General features: G+C 41.6%; 1 protein-coding gene across 2 annotated transcripts in view; it reads left to right on the top strand.

Annotated features, from left to right (window-relative positions):
* ABCB1 (ATP binding cassette subfamily B member 1) overlaps positions 1-25335 on the top strand; it is an 86957-nt gene that overhangs the window by 21518 nt on the left and 40104 nt on the right. Inside the window, exons 1-3 of one of the 2 annotated variants that reach the window (XM_073677437.1) lie at positions 7920-8167; positions 9024-9139; positions 20608-20683. In XM_073677437.1, the coding sequence (XP_073533538.1) occupies positions 9033-9139; positions 20608-20683 (183 nt within the window). In that variant the 5' untranslated portion in view covers positions 7920-8167; positions 9024-9032. Of the gene's footprint in view, positions 1-7919; positions 8168-9023; positions 9140-20607; positions 20684-25335 lie in introns of those variants that run through there. The other variant, XM_073677438.1, reaches the window with a different exon arrangement.

Raw genomic sequence — 25335 nt, 5'->3', positions numbered from 1 at the left:
CCCTCCCATAGGCAAACTCTGTAGCATAATCCCCCCTCCCATAGGCAAAGTCTATAGTATAATTCCCCATAGGCAAAATTTGTAGCATGAGCCCCCCCCCCCATAGGCAGAGCCTGTAGCATAACCCCCCCCCATAGGCAGACTCTGTAGCATAACCCCCCATAGGCAAAGTCTGTAGCATAATCCCCCCCCCGATAGGCAAAGTCTGTAGCATGATCCCACCCATAAGCGAAGTCTGTAGCATAATTCTAATCCCCCCCCCCCCCATAGGCAAAGTCTGTAGCATGATCCCACCCATAAGCAGAGTCTGTAGCATAATCTCCCCCATAGGCAAAATCTGTAGCATAATCCCGGCCATAGGCAAAGTATGTAGCATGACCCCCTCCCCTCCCATAGGCAAAGTCTGTACCATAATCCCCCCCCCATAGGCAAAGTCTGTAGCATAATCCCCCCATAGGCAAACTCTAGCATAATCCCCCCCTCCCATAGGCAAAGTCTATAGTATAATCCCCCATAGGCAGAGTCTGTAGCATAATCCCCCCCCCCCATAGGCAAAGTCTGTAGCATAATTCCCCCATAGGCAAAATCAGTAGCATAATCCCCCCATAGGCTAAATCTGTAGCATGATCCCCCCCCATAGGCACAGTCTGTAGCATGACCCCCTCCCCTCCCATAGGCAAAGTCTGTAGCATAATCCCCCCCATAGGCAGAGTCTGTGGAATAATCCCCCCCATAGGCAAACTCTGTAGCATAATCCCCCCTCCCATAGGCAAAGTCTATAGTATAATTCCCCATAGGCAAAGTCTGTAGCATGATCCCCCCCATAGGCGAAATCTGTAGCATAATCACCCTTCCATAGGCAAAGTCTGTAGCATGACCCCCTCCCCTCCCATAGGCAAAGTCTGTAGCATAATCCCCCCCCCCCATAGGCAGAGTCTGTAGCATAATCCCCCATAGGCAAACTCTGTAGCATAATCCCCCCTCCCATAGGCAAAGTCTATAGTATAATTCCCCATAGGCAAAGTCTGTAGCATGATCCCCCCCCCATAGGCAGAGCCTGTAGCATAACCCCCCCCCATAGGCAGAGTCTGTAGCATAACCCCCCCATAGGCAAAGTCTGTAGCATAATTCTAATCCCCCCCCCCCATAAGCAAAGTCTGTAGCATAATCTCCCCCATAGGCGAAATCTGTAGCATAATCACCCTTCCATAGGCAAAGTCTGTAGCATGACCCCCTCCCCTCCCATAGGCAGTCTGTAGCATAATCCCCCCCCCATAGGCAGAGTCTGTAGCATAATCCCCCATAGGCAAACTCTGAAGCATAATCCCCCCTCCCATAGGCAAAGTCTATAGTATAATCCCCCATAGGCAAAGTCTGTAGCATGACCCCCCCCCCATAGGCAGAGTCTGTAGCATAACCCCCCCCATAGGCAAAGTCTGTAGCATGACCCCCCCCATAGGCAGAGTCTGTAGCATAACCCCCCCCATAGGCAAAGTCTATAGCACGATCCCCCCTTCATAGGCAGAGTCTGTAGAATGATCCCCCCCCCCCATAGACAGAGTCTGTAGCATAACCCCCCCATAGGAAAGAAAATAAATAAAAACAATACTCCCCTCTCCTCCTCGTTCCCTCGCTGCTCCGAGCGCCAGAACATCTTCAGCCCAACGTGCCGGGCGCCAAGTGATGACGTCAGATGCAGAGGGGGGACTGATGGGAGAGGGAGCGTCGCGCTCCTTCTCTCATCACTGAGCTTGCGGTGACGGCGGGGGGCCTGATGCTGGCATCGGGGGCCCCCACTCCTGCTCAACGGCTGCCAGGCTGTGCAGTGACATAGTCTCCCTGCTCTGCCCTGGAGTGCTGCGCACACCGATACAGTTACGATAGCGTAGCTCCGGGTGGGCCCGCTCAGAGCTCATGGCCCGGGACCACCGCCGTCTCTGCCCCCCCCAGCAGCTACACTGCTGCTTCTAAAGCCTCCTTTACATTTCTGAAGAAGAACAGGGTGACAGTTATTCAGTGGCCAAGTGTCTCTTGATCTGACCCCAACCGAGCACCTATGGGGAATTCTGCAGAGACAAGTAGTCATCACTCCATTCTGCATCCAGACTCTAAAGAGCTCGTTCTTGAAGAATGGAAAAAGATAGATGTTACACTGTGTCACCAACTTGTTCATTCCATGCCTAGAAGATCGGGTGCTGTCTTATCTATCTGTATATCTTTTTATCTCTTTCTTTCTTCTTTCCTTACATCTATCTTTTTTTATTTCTTTCTCCTTTTTTCTTACTTTCTAACATCTGTTTTTATTTTTTTTCTGTCTTTCCTTTTTTTCTCTATTTTTTTAACCTTTTCTTCCTAACAATTACTACTATTATTTTATTTAACAGGAACATAACTATTTTTATGTATTTATCTTTCTTTTTCTTTCCTCAAACCATCTACTATCTTTCTCTCTTTATTTCTTTCTCTATTTTTTATCTATTTATCTTTCTTTTTCTTTCTCTGCTTTTTTTTTTCCAAACATCTATATTTTTCTCCTTCCTTCCTTCCAAATGAAGGCAGAACTCCAAGTTGTGTGACGCAGATAGGTGGACAGTTTATTTGCGCTGATGTTTCAGCTCAACACAAATTGAACCTTTCTCAGTCTCTCTACCTACAATCCTGTGTAAATGGTTTTTAGGTCACGGCTCCACTATCAGTATTTAGTCAGTATTCGGTCAGTATTTTTTCTCAGGAGTGGGAGCCAAAACCAGGAGTGGGTGATAAATACAGAATTGGTGACTTGCTTCTATTATACCTTTTCTCTGATTGTTCTTCACCTGACTTTTGTGTTTTCATTGGCTGTAAGCCATAATCATCACCATTAACAGAAATAAACACATGAAATAGATCACTGTGTGTGTAATGACTCTATATAATATAGGAGTTTCACTTTTTGTATTGAAGAACTGAAATAAATGAACTTTTTGATGATATTCTAATATAGTGAGAAGCACCTGTGGATTATAATGGAGCCATTGTACATCATCAGCATACTGTCATATATGCACAGAGAAATGTTGTGTTTCCCATCAATCAATCATCATGTCAGCTGCAGACTTGTGTACATGGTAAATACAGCCACTGGTTTAACCTGTTATGTCTCATGGTTACAAGAGACCGAAATTTGTTACTCCACACCTTTTACTTTTACTTTGGGCTTTTCCCTTCTATGTGATGTCATATCACAAGGAGATGACATCATTTTATGATTGATGAGGGTCCTACTGCTGGGAAACCCACCAATTCTGGGACTAGAGGTGTAGAATCAAATGCAGATTTCTGTCCCAGCTCCAGACTTAGGCAACGGCCCCACTATCAGTATTCAGTCAGTATTCGGTCAGTATTTTTTCTCAGCAGTGGAAGCCAAAACCAGGTGAGGAACAATCAGAGAAAAGGTATAATAGAAACAAGTCACCAATTCTGCATTTATCACCCACTCCTGGTTTTGGCTCCCACTCCTGAGAAAAAATACTGACCAAATACTGATAGTGGGGTCGTGGCCTTATTGTATATTCCGTTGCCTTTGCTGAATGTGCAGGGCAAACATGGTGTGCACACTGCCTTAAAGGGGATGTGTCATCTGAAAATTACCTATTGTTTACATCAGATTGTACAATAAATGTAAGTAAAAAATTATATATATATACAGGGTGGTCCAAAAGTAGGTGGACAGAAAGTGTAATAAGGTTATGAAGGGGGAGATTTAGCAAACACTAAATTGCAGCCCCCTGTCTGGATCATCCTCCAATAAACCATGAATTAGACGTGGACGATCAGCTTCCACCCAATAGATTTCAGGATTCGCATGATAGAAGCTCGTGAAATTCCCAATTCCAGAGAGGCTCTTCTGATGGACTTTTTTGGACTCTGAACAAATGTTTCAGCAACAAGTTGTTTATTATCTTCTGTACAGACGGTTTTGGGTCGACCAGTTTTTGGGGCATTAAGGATTGAGCCAGTGGCAGTGAATTTGTTACGAATGCGGTAAATGGTTTGTCTCTTTGGGGCTTGAGTACCAAATGTTTCAACTCAATTTGCTCTAACATTTTGAGATTTCCAATACTCTGTTAAAATCCATTTTCTTTGATCTGTATTTAAATTATTTGCCATCATGTGTTATCTGAATTATCTGAAAAGAAAATTATCTGTGAAGACTAGATCTGTGAAACTGGCTCCGTTGCCCTTAGCAACCAATCAGATTCCACCTTTCATTTCCATCCTGTGAGGAATGAAAAGTGGAATCTGATTGGTTGCTAAGGGCAATGGAGCCAGTTTCACTTTACACCATGTTTGATAAATCTCTCCCTCCATAACCTTATTACACTTTCTGTCCACCTACTTTTGGACCAACCTGTATTGTTCATGAGGGGAAAGAGGAGGTGAGCTGTGACATCACTTATTGTGAATGGTGGATCCTGTGTTATCTACTGTATATAGAGGTGTTATCAGTCATTGTACAGGAGGAGGAGGAGGTGAGCTGTGACATCACTTATTGTGAATGGTGGATCCTGTGTTATCTACTGTATATAGAGGTGCTATCATCCATTATACAGGAGGAGGAGGAGGTCAGCTGTTGACGCGCCCCCTGGGCCTGTGTTGTGCAGGGAATACCCGGAGCCGGATCGCTGGGGGTTGTAGTCTCCGTGGCGCTGACCCGGTCCGTGCCCAGGGTGGTCAATTCAGTGGCAGTCTTAGTGTAATAACAAGTGTCCGACTACGCCACCCGTGGATTGCGGTCAGTGGGGACCGCCGCTGCAGTGCAGACCGCTGAGGCTGATGCTGTATGCGCAGCCAAGTATGGGATAACTCCCCACGGGAGAAGTATTGCCTCAGGGCAGCTAGTGTGGATGATGGGAGTGATGGTGTGAGCGTCCCAGTACTGATGGTGCTGGTGCGGCGATGAAACACAGAGACGTGTGGTTGCAGTTTCCAATGCTTTACTCACAGTTCTTTACTGGTCCTAGTCACCTCGGTACCGGCGGTGACTGCCCAATCCGTACTGCGTCCACCAGGCAAGGGGCTCGACCAACTCCCAGGCAATTCCAGAGCGTGGCACGGGGCTCCCTTCTCTTCCTTTCTCTGGCCGTCCTCACCAGTGACCCACCTTTTTCCAGCTTCCTCGGGCCTTCTCTTGGCGAAACCTATCTCCGGTTTCCCTGACCCTATGTGGTATGCTTTCCTGGTGGATGTAGTGAGGGGTCGCACCAAGTTATGGTCACAACCTCCGGTCTTTGGCTGAGGAATTTATTGCCTCCACCAATTTGGGTTCCGGTACCCTGTTCTGCCAACCCGTCACCCGCAATCTCCTGGGCCTATGGAGTTCCTTCTTCTCTCGTGTCTCTGGGCCTCTCTTAAAGTTCCTTTTCTTCTTTCCTTTCTGTTCCTTTCTGTTTCCGTTCTCTCTGGCTCCGGCCTTCACCCTAGGCCTGCCTCGTGGAGCTGGGCCCAGACTGAGCCATAGCTCCCTGTCAGCCCTCTCTGGCTGAACTCCTTCTCTCACTGCACTCCTTTGACTGTCTTGTCTGTCTCCTTCTAAGATGGTGCCCACCTTATATACCTCCCTCTATGTGTGAGCCCAGGTGACTAGCAACCAATGGGCTCCTACCTATGCCCAGAGACCCACCCCCATCTGCTCCTACACCACTGGGTGTGCTTCCCCCTCCCCACTCCAGCCAGGGACAGATGCTGTCGTGCCTGCACTCCTGTCTCGTGGGAGCACCGTTGAACTGTCCCTCGGAAATGGGGTGTGTGTGGTGCATGCAGCTACTGAGTCCTGGTCCACACTCCATCCTTACCCGGGAGTGGAATATCACACCTCTGGTTTGAGGTGCAATACCCCTGTAGCAGCCGAGCCCTCGGGGTGCTACACTGTGACATTACTTATTGTGAATGGTGGATCCTGTGTTATCTACTGTATATAGAGGTGTTATCAGTCATTGTGCAGGAGGGGGAGGAGGTGAGCTGTGGAGCTGTGACATCACCTATTCTGAATGGTGGATCCTGTGTTATCTACTGAATATAGAGATGTTATCAGTTATTGTGCAGGAGGGGGAGGAGGTGAGCTGTGACATCACCTATTGTGAATGGTGGATCCTGTGTTATCTACTGTATATAGAGGTGTTATCAGTCATTGCACAGGAGGAGGAGGTGATCTGAGACATCACCTATTGTGAATGATGAATCCTGTGGCATCTACTGTATAAAGAGGTGTTATCAGTCATTGTACAGGAGGAGGAGGTGAGTTGTGACATCATCTAATGTGTATGGTGGATCCTGTGTTATCTACTGTATATAGAGGTGTTATCAGTCATTGTGCAGGAGGGGGAGGAGGTGAGCTGTGACATCACCTATTGTGAATGGTGGATCCTGTGTTATCTGCTGTATATAGAGGTGTTATCAGTCATTGTACAGGAGGAGCAGGTGAGCTGTGACATCACCTATTGTGAATGGTGGATCCTGTGTTATCTACTGTATATAGAGGTGTTATCAGTCATTGTACAGGAGGAGGAGGATGTGAGCTGTGATATCATCTATTGTGAATGGTGGATCCTGTGTTATCTACTGTATATAGAGGTGTTATCAGTCGTTGTACAGGAGGGGGAGGAGGTGAGCTGTGACATCACTATTGTGAATGGTGGATCCTGTGTTATCTCCTGTATATAGAGGTGATATCAGTCATTGTGCAGAAGGAGTAGGAGGTGAGCTGTGACATCACCTATTGTGAATGGTGGATCCTGTGTTATCTACTGTATATAGAGGTGTTATCAGTCATTGTTCAGGAGGAGGAGGTGAGCTGTGATATCACCTATTGTGAATGGTGGATCCTGTGTTATCTCCTGTATATAGAGGTGATATCAGTCATTGTGCAGAAGGAGGAAGTGAGCTGTGACATCACCTATTGTGAATGGTGGATCCTGTGTTATCTACTGTGTATAGAGGTGTTATCAGTCATTGTTCAGGAGGAGGAGATGAGCTGTGATATCACCTATTGTGAATGGTGGATCCTGTGTTATCTACTGTATATAGAGGTGTTATTGCACAGGAAGAGAAGGTGAGTTGTGACATCACATATTATGAATTGTGAGTCATGTGTTACTGACTGTTGTGTTAACTTATATTGTAATCCTGTCTGTCATAATAATGAGACTGCTACAGCAAGTATGAATATTGAAATGTATGGCAAGTATTGAAAACTGCAATATTTCAGGATTTTTTTTTTAATAATGATATCGATATGAAAAATTATCTAAAAAATTGTGTTAAATCAATTTACCTTAAAAACTTTTAAAAAAAAAACAATGCGTCTTTTTCTGCTGGCAAATTCGCTTTAAAGGGCTATTCCCAATATTGCAAATTACTGTATTACCTGTCCACAGTGATCACTAGATGCTGAGAAACCCAGTGATCCTGAGAACAGGGATTACAATTCTCTATAGTACAGACCGCTTTATTCTAATAGGACAGAACCCTGTCACAAGGATTGGTGGGAGTCCTGGTAATCAGACCCCCGGTGAAGTTTCTTATGCGGTAAATTATATGGACTGTATAGAGAAAATGAGACATTGGGAAGGATACAGTGGGCAAATATGACAATGAAAGTAACTAGTGATTGACAGAAAGCCGAGTACTTGGAAACAGTGCGGAACTGATACAGAAATGATAATGTAATCCACAGAAATCTACTAGAAGTCACAAAGCTGGTGACTTCCAGGAGGGCTGGAGGATGATGTAACTGGCCACAAATTTCATAGAGAGCTGGCTGCCTGGGCGAAGAGCTGGAGGGGGCTGGAGGGACGGATGGAGTATATATAAGTATGGGAGGAGTTTCAGATATGACAATGTGCGTGAGAACAGAATATTACTGCTGATCTCCAGCAAATATTAACAGATACAGCAGCAACTTATCACCGGGCGAGGAGGAGCCGCAACCAGGGACACCCAATCCGGGCCATATTAGGAGAATTAATGCCATTTATTGCTTACAGGGAGGAGGATCTCAGCACGTTTTACCCATTAGCACAGTACTTTAAGCCTCTATTCCTCAGTCCACCTCCACATTGTAACACCAGGACTGTACAGCATCCCCTGTGGAAATATCTGAGCGATTTATGTTAAAGAACCTGTTAGGGTAAGTACAAAATAGCAAAGCGGAGCTGGAAAGACGCAGCTGGAGGTTGTTATTTTCAATACTGATGTGAGATTGCAACATATTATGGTTTTACATAGGACTGCAATATAGTCCCAAAAAAGTGAAACGAACAATTCTGCTCTGCTACATCTGTAGAGTTGCGTTCGTTACAAGTACATTTCATACTTTAATTCTTCTCTTTTATCTTTTACCCGTTCGTTTGTGCTTGTGAGCTAATGTATTGGGGAATAAAGAATATACATGGCATATAAATGTAGACTTCTAATATGAGCATATTTACAAAAATGTACATATATATATATATATATATATATATATATATATATTTATTTATTTATTTAATATATTTATTTATTGTGTATAAATATGTAATATAATAAATGGAATATAAAATAATATATGTAATTTATTAAATAATGATATAATATATTCATTAAAGTTTACTTTTATATACCTTTTTTATTTAGATATATATTTATTTAATATATTAAATAATATCTATATAATATATTAATTCAATTTTACTTTTATATACTCTTTTTTAATTTAGATATATAGATTTATTTAATGAATTAAGTAATATCTATATAATATATTAATTAAAGTTTACTTTTGTATACCTTTATTTGATGGAATTGTGTAGAAATGTATTTTTGTTTTATTTGTATACATTTTTGAACAAAAGCCAATTGAAACAATATATATAAAGTAATTGTCATTTAAGGAATTTTCAGACTGTCTAAGTGCAGGTACTCGCAACTAATCTAAAAGATTGCTCCTGTCATTTGTTTGGTTGTCATATACGCCATAAATATATTTTTTTTTTTTCTTCCAGTAATCAAACATGGCAAGTAACCCGAATAGCGCAGCCAATGGCGTCGAGGGGAAAGGGAAAGCTAATGACCCTGGAGAAGTAAAAGTGGATGTTCAAGACACTACCGAACCAAAAAGGTGAGTTTTATAGATCTATGGATTATTATATGGAAAAAAAAGAAAATTAATAAATATTATATCAATGCATAAGACTAACATAAATTCCTAACAATAGAAAAAAATGGACACGTTGCGGTATATTCTATTATATTTTATATATATATATATATATATATATATATATATATATATATATATAAATATATATTTTACCCTATGCTTCTGGAAAATAAGCTATACCATTGTGTAGGAGTCATTCAGTTATGGCCAATGTCAACAGAGACTGGCGGCACAGAGCTGTAATATGGCTCTGTACAGGTAGCAAGGTTTATGGGGCTGCGGCTGTACCAAAGCCATATTGCTTTGTTTTTTTATGATTCATAAGAAATCTGACTAATCACATGTGAAATGCGGTACTGCATTGTATATAGGAGAGAATATTGGTGACACTATGCTGCATTGAGGCATTATATGGTGGCACATGGAGCGCCTATAGGACTGTCTGCATATTCTGCTTTTCAGTGTCTGTGCGGACACCTCTGTTGTGTGCATGAGGCCCAAGTTCATATTTGCTATTTTTTGCTATTTTTTTTCCTGAGAACAAGGATATTTTATCAAAGCATAATATATATGTATATATATATATATATATATATATATATATATATATACACGTGGTCAAAATTGTTGTTACCCCTTGTTTAATAAAAGAAAAATCCACAATGGTCACAGAAATAACTTGAATCTGACAAAAGTAATAATAAATTAAAAATCTATGAAAATGAACAGATGAAAGTCAGACATTGCTTTTCTGCTTCCACAGAATTTTAAAAAAAATTAACCTCATGAAATAGGCCTGGACAGGAATGATGGTTCTTCTTAACTTAATATTTTGTTGAACAACCTTTTGAGGCAATCGCTGCAATCAAACGATTCCTGTAACTGTCAATGAGACTTCTGCACCTCTCGACAGGTATTTTGGCCGACTCCTCATGAGAAAACTGCTCCAGTTGTCTCGTGGTTGAAGGTTGCCTTTTCCAGACGTCATGTTTCTGCTGTTTCCAAAGATGCTGAATAGGATTTAGGTCAGGGCTCATAGAAGCCACTTCAGAATAGTCCAATGTTTTCCTCTTAGCCATTCTTGGGTGTTTTTAGCTGTGTGTTTTGGGTCATTATCCTGTTGCAAGACCCATGACCTGTGACTGAGACCAAGCTTTCTGACACTGGGCAGCACATTTCTCTCTAGAAACCCTTGATAGTCTTGAGATTTCATTGTACCCTGCACAGATTCAAGACACCCTGTGCCAGATACAGCAAAACAGCCCCAGAACATAACAGAGCCTCCTCCATGTTTCACAGTAGGGACAGTGTTCTTTTCTTGATATGCTTCATTTTTCTGTTTGTGAACATAGAGCTGATGTGCCTTGCCAAAAACTTCCAGTTTTGTCTCATCTGTCCATCGGACATTCTCCCAGAAGCTTTGTGGCTTGTCAACATGTAGTTTGGCAAATTCCAGTCTGGCTTTTTTTATGATTTTTTTTCAACAATGGTGTCCACCTTAGTCGTCTCCCAGGAAGTCCACTTTGGATCAAACAATGACGGATGGTGCGATCTGACACTGATGTTCCTTGAGCTTGAAGTTCACCTTTAATCTCTTTAGAAGTTATCCTGGGCTCTTTTGTTACCATTCGTATTATCCATCTCTTTGATTTGTCATCAATTTTCTTCCTGTGGCCACGTCCAGGGAGGTTGGCTACAGTCCCATGGATCTTAAATTTCTGAATAATATGTGCAACTGTAGTCACAGGAACATCAAGCTGCTTGGAGATGGTCTGATGATTATGGATGATTACAAGATTGTAGACACCTGTGATGCTAATTAGTGGACACAACTTGATTAAACATGTCCCTTTTGTCACTTTATTTTCAGGGGTACCATCATTTCTGTCCAGGCCTATTTCATGAGTTTAATTATTTTTTTTTTAAATTCTGTGGAAGCAGGGATGAAAAGCAATCTCTGACTTTCATTTGTTCATTTTCATCGATTTTTTATTTATTATTACTTTTGTCAGATACAAGTTGTTTCTGTGACCATTGTGGGTTTTTCTTTCATTAAACGAGGGGTACCAACAATTTTGGCCACTTGTGTATGTATATCAGTTATCTGTCGCCAAATAGAGAATATTGTATTGTAGTAGTTGGGTTTACTTACAAGCACATCGGTGATGCGGATGCTACATTGCAGTTGTTTTGCAGCTATTTAAATTGGCCTTAGGTCACACTAATATTTTGATATAACTCTCAGATTTAGCAACCTCTTTGTCGCAAAGGCCAAAATGGGCATAATATCTAGTGAAACTTAAAATATAACACAGAAAATATGGTCTTCTCAGGGAGGTGGTCCACCTGTCTCTATCTATCTATCTATCTATCTATCTATCTATCTATCTATCTATCTATCTATCTATCTATCCCATATCTATCTATCTATCTATCTATCTATCCCTCTTTTTATTAAATATCTCTGTATCTAATATCTATCTATGTAATATATACATACAGTATATTCTTTATTCTTTTCTTTCTTTGTTTCTTTCCTTTTCTCTTTCCTTCTTTCTTTTCTTTATTCTTTCTTTCCTTCTTTCTGTTCTTTTCTTTCTTTCCTTTTCTCTTTCTCTCTTTCCTTCCCTCTTTCTTTCGTTCCTTCTTTTCTTTCTTTCCTTCTTTCTGTTCTTTTTCTTTTCTCTCTCATTCTTACCTTCATTCCTTCTTTCTTTTTTCCTTTTTTCTTTCTTTTTCTTTCTTTCCTTCCTTCTTTATTTCATTCTTTCTTTCCTTCCTTCCTTTCTTTCTTTCCTTCTTTCTTTTCTTTCTTTCCTTCTTTCTTTCCTTCTTTCTTTCTTTCCTTCTTTCTTTCCTTCTTTCTTTCCTTTTTTCTTTCTTTTCTTCTTTCTTTCCTTTTCTCTTTCCTTCTTTCTTTCTTTCCTTCTTTCTATTCTTTTCTTTCTTTCCTTTTCTCTTTCATTCTTTTCTTTCTTTTCTTTCTTTCCTTTTCTTTCTGTTCCTTTCTTTCTTTCCTTCCTTCTATCTTTCCTTCTTTGTTTCTTTCTTTTCTTCTCTTTCTTTCCTTCTTTTCTTTCTTTGTTTCTTTCCTTTTCTCTTTCCTTCTTTCTTTTCTTTATTCTTTCTTTCCTTCTTTCTGTTCTTTTCTTTCTTTCCTTTTCTCTTTCTTTCTTTCCTTCCCTCTTTCTTTCGTTCCTTCTTTTCTTTCTTTCCTTCTTTCTGTTCTTTTCTTTCCTTTTCTCTTTCCTTCTTTTCTTTCTTTCCTTTTCTCTTTCCTTCTTCCTTCTTTTCTTTCTTTCCTTCTTTCTGTTCATTTCTTTCTTTCCTTTTCTCTTTCTTTCTTTCCTTCCTTTTTTCTTTCCTTCCTTATTTTCTTTCTTTCTTTCCTTCTTTCTGTTCTTTTCTTTCTTTTCTTCCTTCTTTCTTTCCTTCTTTCTGTTCTTTTCTTTCGGTCTTTCCTTCCTTCTTTCTTTCATTCCTTCTTTCTATTCTTTTCTTTCTTTCCTTTTCTCTTTCCTTCTTTTCTTTCTTTCCTTCTTTCTGTTCTTTTCTTTCGGTCTTTCCTTCCTTCCTTCTTTCTTTCCTTCTTTCTATTGCAGTTGCTCACAAATTATTATTTCATGATTGATTATTTGGTAACAGAAGTGAACCTGACGATAAACCTGTAGGGAAAATAAATACGTGCCACCTCCCTGGGTGATGAGGAGGGTCCAGGTGCTGTTTGTGGCAGCCTGTATACAATGTAGGAAGGAGAGCTGCCATGTACACAGTCACCAGTACCAACACAATAGTGGGATTTATTTTACAGGGTTGTTCCTATGAGACATTTCTAGAATATTTCCTAGTATTGGTGATTATGGCATGGAGCAGAGCCAAGACGTGCAGGCACAAGTGACACGAGAGTAAAAGGAGGGAAGATTGTTTCTGCAGGAAACGACTAATCGTATTTCTCCCTCTGTAGCTGTAATGGTTTCTGTTACTATAGCAGTCGCTCACGTAAGGTCTCTGCGGTCACCTCTGCTCCTCAGGAAGTGGTTGAGCCGACATAGTGTAATTCTGAATTCTCACAAGAAAATCCATCTCTACAGCCAAAATCAATCTTTAATGATCACTTAAAAAGTTCACATCTCTTAGTAAGAGTCGTGGTTAATTACAAAGAGCGTCTCTCGTTCTGGAGGACCTGCCCTGTCCATTCATGTGAATGGACACTGTGTAATGCCTAGATTTCCCTGGGGTGGCGCTGCAGAGAAACCGAACACTTACCACCACACTTTCTCATAGATTACAGCTGGTCGCTGTGATTATCTTCTCTTCAAATGACATATTTGGTTGCCTCACTGTCTAAGTGGGAATCAAATCTTAAACATTTTTAGCCCTTTCTAGCTTTACGACATACTGTTACACAAAGGGGCCGAGCTTACACCCCAAAGGGTTGAGGGACATCGGCTACAAATGGCTCATGTTCCCGGTGGGGCATCTGGGCAGCCATCACCCTTATTCCCCCCACGACGCTGGGCATCAACGAATTGATGATGAAGGTCCTAATCACCACCACCTCCCCCAAAATATGCAATAAAAAGTATATACCGTATATCCCAATAAGGTACCAATAAAAACTATAACCCGCCACAGAAACAACACAGCCTCTTACACTTCATCATCAGAAAAGTAAAAAAAAGTTACGGGTAATTTTTAGTGGATGATGAATGGTATAATGAAATAAAAAAAGGCAGAAAGGCACATTTTATCCACTTGGATTTTTTTTTTCCAATACATTGATTGATTGGTAAAATTAATAGTGTCATTCAAAAAGAAAACCCGTCCCTCAAAAAATAAGCCCTCATACCAATATGCTTACTGAAAAATAAAAAAAAAAGTTATGGCGCTTGGAAAAAAGGGAAGAAAGAAAAATAGAGTTAAAATGAATAATGAGGTTAGAAATTTTTCAACGCTTCCCTGCTTTTCGGGATGACTTATTATCTTTCTCCCAGCGATCGCTCTTTATCCAGCACCTCAGTGTCATGTCATGTTCATGGTCACACGGTCATAAACATGGATCCTGAATGTTGTTTGTTCCCACAAGGCCTCCATGATTGGGATTTTTTATGACAGCACATGATCACTTTTTATTGCAGGGCAAACAGTGTTCAGTGTTTTCAACAGTTTTTTTTTTCCAGCTGACTGTTTGCTCTCTTTCTGTAAAAATAACATTATATTACCTGATTTATAGGGCAAGCTGATTATATCACGAATATTTATGACCATGGAGCCATAAGAGGCTAATTAATAGAGACTAGAAAGTCCATTTATATTCATGTAGATAGACAGCATTAACAGGTTGCGGAGCAGCGACAAAATTGTACATTACAGTTGGGTGCTGGTTTTCTATATTTTTCATCATTGTGCCATTATCTTGCAGAGCAGCTCTATGTTACAGAGCCCTGCTCCTGCCACAGGTTACTGGATCGGAGATAACTCTGATCCTGGTAGTCAGCTCCTTAGGGGTTCATCTCTGCAATCGTGGAGTACAGATAAGCACAAGTCACAGAATCAGAGATAACTCTGATCCTGGCATTTCAACCCTTTAGGGGCTCCCTCTGTATTCCCTGTGATTGTGGAGTGTAGATATGTCTAAAGTGACAGGACCAAATATTGTCCTGGTATTTCAACTCTTTAGGGACTTACACTGTCACCTCTGCTATCATGGAGTTCTGAAAGACTGCAAGTGAGAGGATCAGAGGTAAATCTGATCCTGGCAGTTTAACCACTGTAGCAAATCCTAGCACTGCAGGTCTTAATTAGATGCACCTGGCTAGCTTTGACTTATAACAAGGAAATGGGTTCACCTTGTGTCAGTCTGTGGGATGTTGAGCAGAGTAGAGAGTGTTGAAGCTGGTGAGTGACCAGCCAAAATGTGAGCTGTAACTGGGAGAGAGACAAGCCAGGGTTTCTCTCTGAATGGAGACTGCACGGGTCAGCTAGGAAAGCTGAGCAGTCTGTGTGTTAGCGCTGCAGAGTAATGTTTGGAAGCTGCAGTCTGTTCAGTGTGAACTGTGCCCAGAGTTGAATACTTCTGCTTGGCGCTTGAGCTCAGGCTAAGGGGATACTTAGACTGGAAGGACCGTACCTCTTCTGTGTATAAAATTTGGAGATAGGACTATAATCTGTTCAGGTGAGCCCACACTGATATATACGGTATGTGCCTTCTGAATTAACTGTTTATTTGTTGTGATTCCTTTGTGCCCAGAAAAGGCTGTTTTTGGTTTTGAATCCGTTTGAGTTTTATGAAAGCGATAAAACTGCACATGTTTAGACCAAACCGCATTGCCTGTGTGAACGTTACTTAATGCTTACCTGAGAGAGTGACTCCCTACATCACATAAAGAGGTTGTCCACTACTTATTCATTGATGACCTATTATAGGTTATCAATGTCTGATCGGTCGGGAATAGGGCATCAATGTAAAAGTTGTAGACAACTTCTTTAAGGACAGCCCTTCTTAAAGCTGGGTTCAAGTTACATTTTTCACCTGTGTTTGCTGTATGTACCGAGTAAAGCTCCTGACATATACGTTAAATAGACACCTATGACTGGTACCATACAGTGACATCTGTCACCCATAGCCTATTATGTTAACCCTTTCCTGACATGTGACATACATGTTTGTCATATCTACGCACATGATGAGCGCTGGCTGTGTTACTGGCTGACTGAACCTCATAAGAGATCATGATTTTTACTATATACTACAATACTAACTTGCTACTATATACAGTCATGGCCAAAAGTGTTGGCACCCTTCAAATTGTTCCAGAAAATGAAGTATTTCTCCCATAAAATTATTGCAGTTACACATGTTTTGTTATACGCATGATTATTTCCTTTGTGTTTATTGGAACAACACAAAAAACAGAGAAAAAGGGCAAATTGGACATAATTTCCACATAAAACCCCAAAAATGGTCCGGACAAAATTGTTGGCACCTTTACAAAATTGTGGGTAAACAACTTTGTTCTATGCATGTGATGCTCGTTCAAACTCACATGTGGCAAGTAACAGGTGTGGACAACATGAAAATCTCACCTGACACCAGATAAAAAGAGGAGAAGTTGACTCAATTTTTGCATCGTATATCTGTGTGCCACACTAAGCATGGAGGACAGAAAGAGGAGAAGAGAACTGTCTGAGAACTTGAGAACCAAAATACTTAATTTTTCTTGAACAGTTTCAACAGTGCCAACACTTTCGGCCATGATTGTATGTTTCAAGTCGTGTTAAATTACCCAAGTGAAAATTAAAGAAAATAAAAAGTTTTAAAAAATATTAACTAAGAACATAAAAGATTGACTCACTCCCTGTTTCCCAATCTAAAAAAAAAAATAATAATCATACTTAGTTTTGCCGCAATTATTAAAAGTCCCATCTAGAAAAATATAAATTTATCTCATGTTAAAATTAATCTCATAAGATTAATCTAGTGATCTCATACAGTAAATGAAAAAATAAAAATCGTAACATCGGAATTGCCATTTTTTGGTCAGCTCACCTCTTTCCATGAATGTAATAAAATGCAATTAAAACAGCTTGGGGGGAAAAAATCACTCTCATAAAGCATCTTCATGAACTGAAAAAGAAAAAAGTTACGAGTCTGAAAATGGTGAAACAAACTATTTTTTTTTACAAAGGTTTTTTTTTTAATTTCTTTTTTTTTTACCACTAAAATCTTAAAGCATACAAGCTTGGTATCGCCGTAATCATACTGACCTGTATAATTGTGATGGCAGGTAATTTTTATGCCGTAAAAATTAAACCCATAAAACAATGGTGTAATTTTTTTTCACCATTTAACTGCACTTGGATTTTTTCTTCCTATTTTACAATACATTATTATTATTATTATTATTTTTATTACATTAATGGTGTCAATCAAAATTATAACTCATCTCACAAAAAAAACCCAAAACATACAGCTATGAAGATACAAAAATATAAAAAAAAGTTATGTATTTTGAAAGGAGAGGAAAAGAAACAAAAATTGGTCAAATAAAATTATCCTGCGCTCTTGCCTATAGAATATCATAGTTTTCTATACTTTTCCACCCTTTTTGCATTAGGGATTTTACTAAGAACTACACTTAATCTATTTTAGTAACATATCTTATGTTTATTTATTTTTATTTATTTTACTCACTTATGTAGCGCACGTTACAGATAATATCATCAGCATTTTACTGTGGCCCCCATAAGTAGCAGAATCTGACAGCGTTTCCTCTGGGCTAAAATTACCCTTCCCCTATGTTGTAGATATATTCTACATTCCTCATCTATAAAAATATACATATTTATTTCTTTTTATTTTTTTTCCCATATGATTTAGAGGAATCAGCATCTTTGTGTTTCCCGGTCGCTCGCAGATGTGGATTTTATCACAATTAAAACCTGTATCCGGAATCGCAGGGGGTCTAATTGTGTCGAAGGGAAAAAGATAATAATTCACTGTAGGAGCAGAATCTGGTACATTGTGATATTCATTTGTTTTGCTGGATCTCCAGGATATTAAAGGTTTTCTTTGGGACTGTACTCGTGAGGGTCTATCCTGAATGAAGGCAAACAATGATGGAGATGTTGTGGTTGCTGGACCGTTGCAACGCCTGCCTTGATCGGCGGGGGTCCTGGAAGTTGAGGCTTTGATCAGACATGAAGATACAGACAATGTCGGACTGGGGTGCCAAGGGCCCATCAGTAACCAACTCCACGGCCCCGCTTTTCAGCTACATGTAAATGTGACATTATCCTCAATCACACATTTATATAACAATGAACTGGGTAGATTGTTAGATGAATAAGATGCTGCCCTTGTTTGTACATAGTGATTCATATAAGAGGGTGGTAGCTCTTGCACAGGGGCCCACCGGAGGATTCTCCTGTTCTCCTGTGGGCCAGTCCAAGCCTGGACACAGGAAAGGGGCTCTGATTGACAGCTGCACTCCCACACTCAGGCCACGTTCACATGTTCAGTATTTGGTCAGTATTGTGCATCAGTATTTAGAACCCAAAACCAGAAGTGGTGACGTGTTTCTATTATGGTTTTCCTTTGATTGCTTCACTCCTGATTTTGGCTTACAAATACTGATATAAAATACTGACCAAATACTAAACGTGTGAACGTGGCCTAAGTGCCAGGTGGAAACTTACAATTCCAGATGTTTATGTCTATAAATACTATGATTAATTAGGTGCCCACTTTTTTGCTTACTGTGACCATCTTGTGGATCACTTAGGTTCACCCTTTTGATACCGGTTGCGCGGGCCCTGTGACAATAATATTGCCTTAAAGGGAATCTGTCAGCAGGTTTTTGCTAGGAAATCTGAGAGCAGCATGATGTTGGGACAGAGACCATGATTCCAGTGATGTGTCCCTTACTTGACTGTGTGATATCATTTTAATAAAATCACATTTTTTTTTGCTGCAGATCTGCCAGTTCTCTGAATGCTGAGCTGTGTATAATCCCGCCCACATCACTGTTTGGCAGCTTTCTGTGTACACTGTGCATAGGCAAAAAGCTGCCAATCATTGGTGGGGGTGTGGTTATACAGAGCAGGAGGACTGCATGGCACAAGACATCTAGTCCTGTAGTGATACTCTCCTGATGATAAAACTCTGATTTTATTGAAAATGAAACAAGCAGCCTAGTAAGTGACAGATCGCTGAAATCAAAGTCTCTTTCTCTACATCATGCTGCTCTCAGATTACATAGTTAAACATACTGACAGATTCCTTTTAACCTGTAGAATACATTTTACACCTTTTTTTTATTATGGCTGCTAAATCCATTTCAACTTGTTACACATAAAACTGAGCCTCAAGCCTCACACTTTAATGAAAAAAATATCAAATGCAAAAAAATAAAATTATGGAATGTTTTGTTTATTGTATTGTTTTAGAATATTTTTACTTTAAAAAAAAATAGTTTTGTGATCTTCACTGTTGGAAAAAGTTTAGTACTTCTCCAGGTCAGTAATCTGAATCCAAACATTTCCTAAGCAATTCCAAACAAGTGTCCAAACATTTCCTGAAATAGCTGCATTGAATCTCGTAACTGTTTTACTTCTGGAGTGCAATGTGCCTTATATGAGCCAGACGTGACTCACCAGAATTGTACAGTCCGGGTGATGATTATTCCAACATCTGAAGGCTGAGGGCCCTAATGCAAAATCTCCAATTGGGCCCCAACTATCACGGGTCTTTAATAGTTTTATTCTTCAAATATGGACAAATAGGACCTTTTGAACAACGGTAAACTTTAGGGCCTGGGTGTGACTACAACCCCTGCACCCACTATAGTTACGCCCTTAATTTCAATCCTCTCCCAAAATTGCCCACTGAGGCTGCTATGGCCTAAAAGTACAATACCACCAAAGACTCAACTTATAAATTTCATAAATGAAAAACCCAACATAACCCATAAATGGAAAAACTCAACCTACCCCATAAATGGAAAACTCAACCTACCCCATGAATGAAAAACTCAACCTACCCCATACCCTACCAGTACCCTACCCCAATTACTTCTAGCTTTAACCACTGGTTTAGGGCCACCATAACCACCACAACTGGCTGATTTACCCTCCACCAATTCCCAGAGACACAACCCTGTAAAGATCTCCTAGTATTCATCAGACCAACAAAATTGTTAAATAATTGTAACCAGACCCATAATGATCTCCCTCACACCACTTTAGCACCAACTGCAAGGACCACCTACCCACCGAGGCTGCTATGACCTAAATATTTTACCTAATTCCTTGGGATCTATGAACCTCATAGATACTAACATTGATGTTTGATTTAGGGATGCTTTTGTCCAGCCCCAAAACAATCCAGAAATGCTCATTTGTGGTTTGGGTGAGCACCACCCTGTCTTCCTCCCTACCTTCCAAACCAAGTCATGTTGGCCTTCCCTCACTTCTCCAACACTGCTCCATCTTTTCTTTACTATCTCCATATTGTACATTACCCCATTTCTGAAAAACATGAAAAAACTCTGTATAATCAGATTAGTTTTATTCCTTGTCCTGTGATATGTGTAGCCGGCAGAGATTTTTTATGTTTATTTTTTTTATGGGAAATTTATTTTACTGGAACAGGCAGCAGGTCCTCTTTAAGAGATCATGAGTATCATGTAATTAATCAATCACTGTAAACTAAGACACCATCATTTCTTGCTATGCCCTGATGACTTCCTGACTGATAAGTCCACTGATGACCCCAGCAGCCTATTTCCTCTCATTTTGGTTTCATTAATACTCTACAATACAATTATATACTAAGGACTGATATTTGTATCCCTCAGAATTGATCTCATTACTGACGCACATTACGTAACATCGGGATCTCTAACATTATTTTTTTTTTCTTGCAGCAAGAAGAAAGGATTTTTTTCCAGGTCAAAGAACAAAACCAAAGAGGAAAAACCAAAGGTCGGCGCATTCACAATGGTAAGAAGCACCGCCTTCAGAAATAATTGAATTCTATTAAAAAAATAAATAAATCAATTAAAATATATCTGGAGAGAAGCCCTCTTATTTTTTTGTCTAACACAGAAAAAATGTTTTCTATTATATATTATCAAAACTCAAGAAAAATATCCCTCCCAAAAAAACAAAAATGAGCATATACCCTACAGCTAGTAAATCAGTAAATGGCAATAGTACATAAATAACATAGGGTACTTATTTAACGCTATTTTGATCAAAAAAGCATAAAAGCCATTCCACCACAACAAGGTGTACCCATCGGGACGGTTCTAACCTTACTATGTAGCAAAGTAGAGCTCAGTTTGTTATGTGATTAAACTCTTTATAATATATACAGTACTGAACTGTCAGTAAAGGGCACTTGTGAAGGACTTGTATCAGGACCCAACACGTAAACACACGCACATTTACACAAATATTCACATTAGGCACAATATAATAAAACATGCACGCATATCTACACATTACATTACACATACATATACCTAGTACAAAAATGCACACAAGCACATGTAACATAACCACATAATACATGCAGACGCTTAATGACATTTTTGCTATGCTCTTCTCCAGACAACTGTTTGTTATTTTTTTGTTCTTTCATTCATAGCTGCAACAGCTATAACTTTTTATTTTTACGTAAGTTTTCACTACATGGGTATGTGCACACAACATCTTTTATACACCGGCGTACCCGCTGAGATTTTCTTGCAAAAGACACTTCAGGACAACGCTAGTGGTGTTTTTTTCTCAAGTGTTATTTTCTTTTGTCTCTTCTGACGCATTTTGCAGCGGTTTCGCCTGTGGCCTTTTTTTTTAAATCGTATGTATTAATAGTAGGTGGCTTCAAAGCAGAAGCTGCCAGAAGAATATTCTGGAGGCTGTGGTAACGCGACTTGCTCGGCTCTCCCAGAGGCAGACACAGGACACACGTGTCGGGTTAACTTCCTGCTGGTTTATTTAGACGGCATGAGCTCCAGCAGGGTTCCACAAAAATAAACAGGCCCTCTCCGGGGTAACGGAAAAATAAAAGATAAAGTATAACAGAGTCCATTATCGAGCGGGGCTTCGCCCACTCTGGGTAGCACAGTGAAGTCTCTCCAAACACCAGTCCTTCGGTGTTGCTCTCTGGCTTCACCAAACAGAGCTTGGAGACTACACTCTCCAGACCACACACTGCAGACAACAAAAACAGTGACTGAGCATTTAAACTTGCTCATCCACACCCTGAGGGGAGGTAGTGTGAATAGCATCCCACCCTCTTAACATGCTGGCACAAAGTTTGTAGGTTTCAGTTCACAAAGCAGCCGGAGTGACACATACCTCCCCTCGTATATAACACCAGTAACTCTGTCACATATTCCCCCCCTCTGCCCAAAGCCGGGGGTTTGGGCACCTTCAGATACCAGACAGGGAATTCTAGAGAGGACATCAGCGTTCCCGTGTAACTTCCCTGGCCTATGCTCCACGTTAAAATTAAAGTCCTGAAGACCTAGGAACCATCTAGTTACCCTGGCATTTTTACCCCTCTTTTCCCTCATCCATCTCAAACGGGCATGGTCTGACACCAATTTAAACTTACGGCCTAGTAGGTAATATTTTAGTGTATCTACGGCCCACTTTATGGCTAAACAGTCTTTTTCTACTATTGTGTAGTTCTTCTTGCAGGACGAAAGCTTACGGCTCACATAGAGAATGGGATGTTCTTCCCCATTTATCACTTGAGAGAGTACTGCTCCTAGACCAACCTCTGAAGTGTCTATTTGGACCACGAAGTCTTTCTTAAATTCTGGTGCAACCAGGACCGGCTGCTTACACAGTGCTAGCTTCAACTGTTGAAACACGGACTCTGTTTTGTCCGTCCACTTCACCATGGTTGATCTGGTGCCTTTCAGGAGATCCGTCAATGACGTATCCATTATGGCAAAATTTGGGATAAACCACTGGTAATATCTCACCATTCCCAGGAACACTCTCACCTGGTTCTTGGAGAGCGGTTGCAGCCAGGTCTGGATTGCCTCCACTTCATTGACTTGCGGCTTTATTTATCCTCTCCTGACAACATAGCCCAAGTACTTGGTGTCCTCTTTTATAACGGCACATTTTCTCTGATTTATAGTAAATCCCACCTTCCTCAGAGCATCCAGAACGGCCTGTAGTTTAGGTAGATGACTAGCCCAGTCTGGGCTAAAGACTACAATGTCGTCAATGTAGGCTGCGGCATACGTCTTATGTGGGGCTAGGATCCGATCCATAGCCCTCTGGAAGGTGGCTGGGGCCCCCTGTAGTCCGAATGGCATCCGAGTGTATTGAAAGCACCCATCATGTGTCATGAAAGCCGTCTTCTCCTTGGCCGTCTGGGACAAGGGGATCTGCCAATAGCCCTTCGTCAGGTCAGGGGTGGTGATATACCTGGCTGATCCCAGCCTCTCGATGAGCTCGTCGACGCGGGGCATCGGGTATGCTTCGCACTTGGACACCTCATTCGAGATCACTTCCCGGCGTGCTTCGGGAATCCAGTACGGCTTCAGATTCACTCTTACATGTGGCTCTGTTAGCATGTCATGCTCTACCACCTGAGTATGCCCTGGCAACTCTAAGAACAGGTCACGATTCCGCTGTAGCAGTTATTGACACTGTTGCTTCTGGGCCGGCGATAGAGTCTCTGCTGCAGTGACCTCTTCCACCTTGCCTTTGGGAGTGGCTTCCAGGCAAGCAGTTTCCACAGGTTCCCGGTCCTGCCACGGCTTGAGCAAGTTCACATGGTACACTTGGTGCGGCTTTCTTCGGCCAGGCTAGTGGACTTTATAATTAACTTCGCTGACTTTATCCACCACCTCGTAGGGACCTTGCCATTTGGCCAGAAACTTGCTCTCAACTGTGGGGATTAGCACCAATACACGGTCCGGGGCTGGAACTGCCTCAGCCTCGCCGATCGGTTATACACCCTTGCTTGGGCTTCCTGCTCCTGGAGGAGATGCGCCTTCACGATCGGCATCACTTTCGCTATTCTTTCCTGCATCTGGGCGACATGTTCAATGATGCTCCGGTGTGGCGTAACCTCGGCTTCCCAGGTATCCTTAGCGATATCCAGGAGCCCTCGTGGATGTCGTCCATATAGTAGTCAAACGGAGAAAAGCCAGTAGAGGCTTGTGGAACCTCCCTTACCGAGAAGAGCAGGAATGGCAGCAGGTAGTCCCTGTCATGTCCATCCTTCTCTACGACTTTCTTGAGCATCGCTTTCAGGGGTTTATTAAAGCGCTCTACTAGGCCGTCTATCTGTGGATGGTAAACAGAGGTTCGCAGCTGGCTAATCTGGAGGACCTTGCACAGCTCCTTCATTACCTTGCTCATGAACGGGGTCCCTTGATCCGTCAGGATTTCCTTCGGCAGACCGGTCCAGGCAAATATATGGACAAGTTCCCTGGTTATGTATTTGCTCGATGAGTTCCTTAGCGGTACCACTTCTGGATACCAGGTCGCATAGTCCATGATCACCAGAATGTATTGGTGGCCTCGGGCTGATTTGACTAAGGGCCCTACTAGGTCCATAGCAATCCTCTCAAATGGGACCTCTATCACCGGTAGTGGAACTAATGGACTACGGAAGTGAGCAGAGGGAGCCGTTATTTGGCAGATGGGGCAGGATCTACAGTAGTCTAGAATTTCTCGGTAACACCCTGGCCAATAAAACCTTCTCAATATCCACTCCTGAGTTTTCTCGACCTCTAGGTGTCCCCCCAGAACATGTGAATGGGCCATATCTAGACCCTCCATCTGTATGGCCCTGGCACTAGCAGCTGTTCCACTATCTCACCGCCCCTTAGTTTGGCCACCCGATATAGCAACTCCCCCTGAACTCCAAAATGGGAGAACCTGGTGTCGGCCCCCGGCTCTTGAGCAACCCCATTACATACAGTAATCTGGTCAAATTCCCCCTTCAAGGACAGGTCCCAAACTTGAGCAGTCCCAAAGTTCTCTCCGGACACATCTAACCCAGGGAGGTCGGCCTCCTCGGTCACCGTCTCGCCCTCATCACCGGCAAGGATGCACAGTGGGAACTCATCCACTTGAGACTGCGTCGGGGGTTCTTCCCCAGGGACCTGGCTTTTTCCAACGTTACTTAGTCCGGTTCCCTTTCCCCACAAGTCGCCCACTCCAGGTAGCACAGTGAAGTCTCGCCAAACACCAGTCCTTCGGTGTTGCTCTCTGGCTTCACCAAACATAGCCTGGAGACTTCACTCTCCAGACCACACACTGCAGACAACAAAAACAGTGACTGAGCATTTAAACTTGCTCAGCCAAACCCTGAGGGGAGGTAGTGTGATTAGCCTCCCACCCTCTTTGCCATTCACAAAAAAACATACCCTTTAAGTGAGTTAACCCCCAGCATATAACATGCTGGCAGAAAATTTGTAGGTTTCAGTTCACACAGGCTAGCAGCCAGAGTGACACGTACCTCCCCTCGTATATAACACCAGTAACTCTGTCACAAGGCCTACAGCAGTTAAAAGAAGTTCATAAATACTGAATATGTGCACAGCAAGTCGTTTTGACATACTGTAGTATATGTTCATTCCTTTTAGCATTTTTCAGTGCTTTTTCAGGAGGAT

The sequence above is a fragment of the Phyllobates terribilis genome, unplaced genomic scaffold, assembly GCF_046119375.1.
Source record: "Phyllobates terribilis strain yellow unplaced genomic scaffold, ASM4611937v1 Scaffold_4__5_contigs__length_816908805, whole genome shotgun sequence".
Taxonomy (NCBI): domain Eukaryota; kingdom Metazoa; phylum Chordata; class Amphibia; order Anura; family Dendrobatidae; genus Phyllobates; species Phyllobates terribilis.
This window is presented reverse-complemented; position numbering and strand designations above follow the sequence as displayed.